Genomic DNA, 8,845 nt, shown 5'->3' on the forward strand with positions numbered 1-8,845 from the left:
TTGAGAGTTGTGGTAAAGTTCTGTTATCATTCTTCCCCTACATGATTTTCAAGCAACATTTATATGGTGTAGGAAAAAAGCAAAGTAAAATTTTGAGTGGAAAAAATAAATCTCATAAACTTTTTTCTCTAATCTGCAAAAACTACAGTTTATTTTCTTCCAGTAAATTTTGGCATTATAGGTACAAGAACAGTTTCAGCCTAACTGTTCTCAAGAAAAGCTGCAACAGTCCTTCCAGCAAAATCAATGTTAGGCCCAAATTTGATCTTTCTGAGGTGGCTATTTTTGTTCCATATCTAGGACACGGATGCTAATTATATCCCTTTCCTAAGTCGATTATTTCAGAAACTGTGTTGCAACTCAAAATAGATTTTGGGTGAGAAAAAGTGTGCAGTGTAAATTCATAAACACTGCTAAAAAAATAATTCAAAACATACAGCTTTACCAGCCAACTGACTATTAGCTAACAATATGAATAGTCCCAATTTTAATTAACACAATTACTTTTAATGTGTCAACAAACTATGAAAGGTCCAACATTCCATATTTCTGAATAGGGGTAGAATATATGCATTTTGAAACATACTTGCGGAGTTCTCGTTGTTCTTCCCATTGTTTCTGTTTTATTAGTTTCTTCATTTGTCTTTTAGATACTGGTTCAAACTCTTCACCTAATTTTGGCGTCTGGCTCTCCTCTTGATCTTCACTTAAGTCTTGCTTTCTTTCCACATTAAAAGTCTCAATAAATGTTGGCACCATTTCAGATGACATTATTTGATGCCTCTGGAAAACTGAAAAGCAACTTTTGACATAAATAGATTATTCATACTCAAAAAAAGTAAAAACCAAATGACCAATAGATGTGATTAAAATTAAACCATATCAGAACTGAAAATGAAATTTAAACAATTAAATGTCATTTACTGGCAAAGACCTTGTGATGAAATGGGGTACTTTCATATACTATTGGTAATGATAGCAAAATTTTTCCAGAAGGCTACACAGATCTATGTTTCAAGAGCTTTAAAATGTTGATACCCTTCACTCAGTAATTTATTTCCTTAGAATAAATTCTCATTAATAAATCAGAAATAGGCATAAAATAAATGCAAAAGGGTATGCAGTAATCTCCCCCTTATCTGCAATGAATACGTTCTAAGATTCCCCAGGAGATGCCCAAAAGGCAGATAGTGCTGAACCCTATATATACTATGTTTTTCCTATACATGCATACATATAATAAAGCTTAATTTATAAATTAGGCACAGTAAGAGATTAAACGTAATAAAATACAATTATCACAATATACTTTTAAAAGTTAGATGAATGTGGTCTCTCTCTCTCTCTGATAACTGAGATGGCTGAGTGACTATCGATCAATAGGGTAGAGTATACAGCTGGGTACGCTGGACAAAAGGATGACTCACATCCTGGGTGGGATGAAGCCCAGATGCCTTTGATTTCATCACGTTACTCAGAAGAGGGTGCAATTTAAAACTTATGAATTAATTCTGGAATTTTCTATTTAATATTTTTAGACTGTGGTTGACAGTGGGTAACTAAAACCACGGAAATCAAAATAGTGGATGGGGGGGGGGTGAACCACTGCATGTACTGCGGTATTATTTTTAACAATGAAAACCTGGAAACTACTTGAATGTCAGCGAAATGAATTTAATGAATTACAGTTTATCTATAACAGCTGGGAATACTAAGCAGCCAGTAAAAATCATGTTTCCAAAATTATTCAGTGGTAAGGAAAAATGGTGATGTTAAATAAGAAAATCAAAACAAAAAATATACACATTATATCTAATTTTGTTTTAGAAATTACACATACATTTAATTCTTACCTGTGGTATTCTGCACTTTTCTAAATTTTATATGATAAAAATACAATTTTATAATATAAAAAATTGTGTTTTAATTAGAAAAGAGCTTTATAAGTCATCTTTAATGCTATGAAAGAAATGTTACTTTCATTATCTGGGAATACACTCACAATTGGTTTTTGACAAAACATATGCTATAGATCTGTATATTTTCGATAGTGCAGAAAACAAATCTGGTTGCCCCTTCATATATTTCACTGTAAATACATAATTGTAAATATTTCACTTTAGTCATAGTGAAAAAACAAAATACTTAAGTTGATTATGTAATCAGTCATGGAATACTTAATGCCATCACAAACATCTTTATTTGGATTTAACCACCCACATCTTTATGTCTATTGCCTAGAACTGAATTTCCATTAAGATTACGAAAAAGAGCTAGAAATACTGAGATTTCTCTTTAACAGATTATTAACACCAAAGCTTAAAAATATTACTAGTTATTTATGCATACCGAAGACTAAGCGTGAAGTTTGCAAATGTTCTATTGGTCTTGAAGAAAACTGAATGATTCCTCCTTCTTACAGAAAGAGCTAAGATGTACAGAGAAAGTAACATCTAAAAGAAAAAAGAAAAATCACAATTCAGATAATGGGAAGACAAAACCTTTGCATAACATAATTTAAGCAGTTTTTTTTACATGGTTCTTGCTTTCTTTAAAAGTGCACTGCTGCAACAGGACCCAAAGGGATAACTAAGGAAACCTGTTAACTTCACCAAATTTTGACTGAGAGACAAGAAACTTTAAGATGTGCTTTGGAAGCTACAGTAAAAACCCTGGCATAAACTAGGTCACAAAATTACTAAGAAGGAGAAAGAATCATCTAGTAATACAAGTAAAGAGTTCAGAAGTTTTTTAAAGATCACTAACCAAACAGTATCCTTTGTTTAAAGGAACAGCTGCTAGACATGACAACTCAAATTCAGTTCTACACTGAAAACTCCATATGGAGTATCTGCTTTTGCCCAACATTATATTGCCAATACTAAAATGGTGCCTGGCACTTAGATGCTTATATATTAGTGAAATAAATAAATGAGTGAAATAAATAATATATTACAAAGGATTTTTAAAAATAATAAAAATAGTAATAGCAGACATTCTTACTGTGCTTAATAGAAAAAAGTTATCTAACTTAATCCTTAAAACCAACGCTATGAGGTAGTCAGTATCATAACTACTATACAAAGCTTACCCCAAATTACCAAGCTACTAAATAATTCCTAAGAAACAAGGCACCTAGAACAAATTTAGCACAAAGTGGGTCCTCAAAATATTGTACTTGTTGGATGAATAGATGAATGAAGTTATGAACATTCAAACCCAGACCTAACTCTACCTCCAAGAAATCCAAAATCTTATTTAGAAAATAAAGGTTTCCGAGGAATGTAGAAGAGCTATGATGCTTCAGCCCTGCTGTGGGAGAGCTCAGAGATTTATGTCCCGGAAAGATGAGAAAAAACAGCTGCAGTTTTATTCATATGCCACTGAATCAAAAAACTGGGATAGAATTCCTAGAGATGGTTTGAGGCACCCTGACTCCCAATCTTGAAATACATGACAATAGTAGATAAAAAATAAAAAGGGAAAAACAAAAAAGTATAGCCTCTCTCAAAACCAAAAGCAAGCACTAGAATACACATTACTCCTGCTGGGTCTGCTGTGCAAAAGCAACTGAGTTTCCCTGGCTTTAAAGTAGGGAGAAGAGTAATAACACAAGACAGAAGGTGGGAGATGGGAGATGGTTTAAGATGAACCCTTAACCTAGGGGTGGGGGTGGGGCTCCCTTATAGAAAAAGCCTGAAAAAGAGGTAAAATTAGACTGGCTTATATAAAGCTGAGTACTTGGGGGGAACCTGAAGAAAGCAAGCATAGCCTCTCACCTACAACCTGGACCAAGCCACTGAGGTGACATACGAACTTATAACACTACACTATTAGAATTCCGAATCACCTATGGAAACTCGACTGTAGACTGAAGCACTGAACAGGGCCTTAAGTGGGAACAACCACAAAATCAGTACAAGACAGATGATTTGCAGAGGGGGAATGATAATTCCATTCAAGATGAGCCTGTAAAGCAAAATTACAAAAAGGAAAGGTTAAAAAAAAAAACCCAACAAAATCAACAATCAGGAGATAAAGTCACTCTATATAAAATGAAAATAATAGGGTAACATGAAAATGACTTTAAAACAAGTTTAGTTGTAATCTTTCAGAGACCGTAAGAAGAACCATAAAAACAAAACAGGAAATTGGGACACAAAAGCAGGCATAACAAAAGCAAAACAAGAATCCAAGAAAAAGAACCCATTTGGAAACCAGGATATAACGATATAAAAATTTCAATAGCTGAGACAAACTCCAGATTGCCTGGAATCCAAGAGGTAACTGATGGATTAGAACACATCCTGGCAATCTGACTCAGAATTCAGACAGAGAAATAAAATGAAAAATAACATGTCAGAGCAGCTAAAAGATCCAAATTACAGAATGACAGAAAGGCAAAATAGTAGAGATATAAGCTTGTGTAGTAATAATTTTTTTAAGCTGTAAGATAAACATTCAACTTAAGAACTGAGAGACAGTGAAATCTCAGTAAGCCTGAAAAGATTAAAAGAAAATTTTTAATTAAATATGTGATCCCCAGGATCACTTTTATTTTACTTCTTTCCATAGATAGTACATTAAATAAAAGTCAGCAGTGTATGTGTCCAAAACAATGTGGAGAAAACATAAGTTGAACTTGCCCATTAAGCTAAACATGCAAACTTAAAAGCACAATTAAAATTTACAGGAAACAAATTGCTCTCTTCATGAAACAATAATATTTTAAGAGACACTATTTCCATTACCATTGGCTTTTCTTTTTTTTTCCTTCTTTTTTTGCTAGTTCACTATTATGTTCAAAAATTGGAAGGGTTGATTGGCTCTGATATGAAGAAATTTTAAAGCAATGTATAGCAATATACAGCTCAAGTACACCAGGGGGAGCTTTTGCCTTTCCTACCTAGGAAGTCGTGAACACACAGTCAAAGACAAAGATCACAAGTTAGTCAACATTGTTATCATTTTTAAAGCTCTCCCCAATTAAGAAAAGGCACTGTAGTAAGTGAATTTTTTAAAGCTTTGAATAAGTTAGATACATTGAGGCATGAAATACAATACAAATGATGTTGGCTTGAGATTGCTCACAGCACTCTTTCGTCGGCAGCCGTCCGTCTCGAGAGACGATGGTGTAGCTTCTTAAGAGTCTATCTGCACCGCCGAGAATGGCTGTGCAGTCCGACTCGGGAGTGACACGGTATCTGTCTCCTCCCGTGTTGAATCGACATCTTGCGATGACGCTGGAGTGTCCTCTCCAGTGAAGCTGAAGCTACAGAGCCTGGGCAGGGTGATATGGAGGGTCTGCTGTTGCCCATGCAGCAGACCCCCCCCTCTCTTCGCAGCTGAAGGGTCCAAGGGAAAGACGGAGTCAATACAGCTTGGCTTCAGGTGCGCCGCAGGAGTTGCCGGTGTTGACTACAACGTCAAACCGCCTTAGGGACTCCGGCTCCGGATTTTCTGTCGGGGTTTACTCCCCTAGCCTTTTTTTGGAGTCAGAGTTTTCCTTCTCAGCACTCTTTACATACAAGGATATGTACCAACTTCCACTGCCTATACCCTAGAATAAGCACTTCACTAGCTTGTTCCCATTCAAGTTAAGCAAAACACGTAAGATGTTTACTAGTTATACTTGCTTTCTTACTTTAGTTATGGCCTGTTTATAAGCTCTATGGCAGTTTGCATTCCTCCCTCACATGCAGTGACTCTCTCACACGTTCCACAACTATTTAAGAACGGTATTTTGTAGCAATTATAGAAATATGTGTGTGAAATTTTGTTCAGTATAGAATTTTTTTAAATGGTTCATTTAGTCACAGAAACAGAGTACCAGGTGGTCTTATAAAACTAAGAACTGGATAGATATGACTAAGGCCATTTGGTGTGGGATGAACACACACACACACACACACACACACACACAAAGGGTTTCAATATTTCTTGTATTTCCATTTCTTAGTACATTTAAGCAGGAAGAACCCATAAAAAATGAGCGAATAGCCTAAGTTAAAAAAAAAAAAACTTCCATGGATTTTGATTGGGCTAAACATTCTCCATAAATTATGACACAGACTCCATTCCAGAAAAATCCAAACGCATGCTGAAGTAACTGCAGAATGGAATTAAATGATTTGACAGTGCCAGGGAAGGAATGCCCTTTTTAAGACGCCCTGGCCATATCTGCTGTAGTAAGCAAAAGCGCTTAGGCAGAGGGCGGGGCTGGGATGAGGAGGGGGAGGATTTAAAAAACAGAAAGTGAGAAAACCATCTGTTGATATCCTCTTTGTATCTCTACAAAAATGGCCTAATTTTAACACTTAAAAGTATTTCCTTGAAATCAGGGAACTTGGTCTTCTTAAAAGTCGTCCTAAGCGCACCACGATGGGCCTAAAAGCACCTTCAGCACCCTTCCCTGCGCTCTACATTTCCGAGCGCTCAGCTACGTCAGCCCCTCTTCGGAAAAATGACAAAAGGAGGTGTAAAGAGGTAAAGCGACTTGCCCACGGTCTCTAATCATGAAGTGGCAAAACCATAACTCGTTTCCCGGACCTTCAGAGTCCAAATTTCCTTCTCCCTTTGTTCTTTGGAAACTCACTCTTCACAAACTAGGGACCGGACCTCGACCCCCAAAGAGACATCGACAGCTGGCGCCCCACGTGGGTGGACAGAGCCTCGTCCCACTCCCCTCTAGGCCACACACCGGAGAACGCATTCAGAGGCGGGATTAAGCTGAAGTCAGCCAACCAGGGAGCTTCTTGGCGGGCCGCGAGGGCGCACTCTGACGCCACTTCCTCCGGCAAAGTGGGTTGCGGCTCCCACTGTCACAGCCTCACTCTCCTCTTCCCCGGAAGCCCTTATAGCGAATCAAGGGCCGCACAGGCTTGAGCGCCTCTTTTGTGGCCCGAGGATATCGAAGGGTAGGCGTGCACCGGCCTCAGTTCCAGAAGACTTACCAAGCTGAGGAGTTTTCGGGGAACCTAAGAGCACGCGCAGAAAGCCTTTCTGGAGTGGTCTTCATACCGCTCACGCGTCCTCTTTGGGAAACTTCAACTCCCAGAGGCGAGGGTGGAGGCTTCGGCCGTTACGTCAAACGTCATGTAACTGCGCCAACTCCGGACCGGCAAAGGGAGAAATGGGAGGGAGTTTATGTGGGGCGGGGTCAGGAGTTAGGCTTCTGTAGTGAGTGGGAGGTGGTTACAGTGATGTCTGTTTTTCCGCTTAAAAGCACGCGTGTACTTACGGACCTGTATTCATTCACGTGTTCCTGTGGGGGTCGGGGGGAGACTTACTCCATTCCTACTCTTAAAAATTAAAAAGGCGAAACTGACGAAAGGGTCTTTTTTGAGAGCAAAGCATCTATAACTTATACAGAAGGTGTCAGTATATTACGATTTTACACAATTCAAATGGAAAATAAAATTTTAAAAGTGAATTAAATTTCCAATAAGGTGCAGTTAAGTTAGGATGTTTAAGCCTTTTTTGTACTTGCTTACAGCCGAAAATCTTACTCTCCATTCATTCCTTGAGTCAGTTTTCCTATTCTGCTGCAAAACGTCAGGAGACATTTCATTGTTTATAATATTGGGCTTTATGTAGTCTTGCTATATATAGACCAAGTCAACAGAGAAAACTGAAACATAATCCTGTAGGTTGTTTAGTGTTTAGTTTTTTTGTTTTTTTTTTTAACTTGGTTCTACTTTTAACAAGTAATTATTGTAGAATTTAAAGATAATAAAGTTTGAATTGATGAATAGAAAGACTGCTAATCAGTAGGGGAATAATTCTGAAGTAAGTTATTCTTGATAGTTGAAAATATATTTGAACATGTTTAAAGTTTTCAGTGAATAATTCAGAATTTCAGTGTTCTACAAGAATTGAAATGTAGCTGTTGAATAAATTTAATCACAAAAATGAAGTTACTCTTGCTTCAAACACTCAAATATTTCTTGAAAAACTATGTCAGCTGAACAAACAGCAACTCTCCATTTCTTCTTCATCTCAAGTCTTAAAAGATCTCTTAATTGAGCATTGGATCCATTTCTGATTTGTTAGGGCATCTTTTTTCAGCTGCCTCCATATCTGGGCAAAGAGTAGCTGAGGGAGGATTAGTAATTGAATATGTAGCCCTTCACATGTAGGTCATTAAACTCAGGCTGACACAGTGATGTGCCAATTCTTTTAACAGCTGTTCGGTTGTTCCTCAGGGATATTTTATGAATAATTACGTATTTTTTTTAGAATTAATACCTGGAATCCTTAGATATTTTTAAAATTTTAAATTATTAAAATTCATTTTAATAATGGGGTCAATAAGTGTTCTTTTGACAAAGCCACTTAACTTTACAGTCATGGTGCAGAATTTGAAATGGTTCTAGTATCAGTCCAAAACAAGCACTAAAAAAGCAACAGCAAAAAAAAAAAAGGCAATTTAACCAAAGATCGAAGCATGTAAAAGTATAGAAAGGTAAAGTCATGACATGCAATAATCTTGTTTTCATTGATTTGTAAAATTCGTGTTTTTGACATACATTTACTGAGTTCCATATATTTTTGGTCTTGCTACCCTTGATACAAAGATAATCATGATTAGTAACCATAAGGAACCCCTAGTCTAGTGGGAGAACCAGCAACATATAAGTACCATGTAACATATAATATACTTGAGATGCTTGTACGTGGAAAGGAGCAACTAACTGCTCCTGGAAGCAAGAGAGAGTTTCAGAAGTTGAATAAGTTTGTTCCATCTTGGGAAGTAAGTAGGGATCTTCCAGATATAAAGAAGAGAAAGGTATTTAAAAATTGGGAACAATGAAAATAAAGACATGTCATAGTTTGGCATATGACT

At 36.9% G+C, this 8,845-nt stretch overlaps 1 protein-coding gene across 7 annotated transcripts in view; it reads right to left on the bottom strand.

Moving 5' to 3' along the window:
• The window catches only part of TRMT10A (tRNA methyltransferase 10A), a 31,501-nt gene extending 24,408 nt beyond the window's left edge, over positions 1–7,093 (bottom strand). For 4 of the 7 annotated variants that reach the window (XM_090267965.1, XM_090267958.1, XM_090267963.1 and 1 more), the window contains exons 1-3: positions 6,596–6,713; positions 2,350–2,453; positions 587–802 (exon numbers count right to left, since the gene is read on the bottom strand). In XM_090267965.1, the coding sequence (XP_090124091.1) occupies positions 587–802; positions 2,350–2,453 (320 nt within the window). In that variant the 5' untranslated portion in view covers positions 6,596–6,713. Of the gene's footprint in view, positions 1–586; positions 803–2,349; positions 2,454–6,595; positions 6,714–6,953 lie in introns of those variants that run through there. The other 3 variants (XM_090267959.1, XM_090267962.1, XM_090267960.1) reach the window with 3 other exon arrangements.
• Positions 7,094–8,845: the final 1,752 nt, after the last annotated feature.

The sequence above is a fragment of the Furipterus horrens genome, unplaced genomic scaffold (genome assembly GCF_987537825.1).
Source record: "Furipterus horrens unplaced genomic scaffold, mFurHor1.1.pri manual_scaffold_2, whole genome shotgun sequence".
Lineage (NCBI taxonomy): Eukaryota > Metazoa > Chordata > Mammalia > Chiroptera > Furipteridae > Furipterus > Furipterus horrens.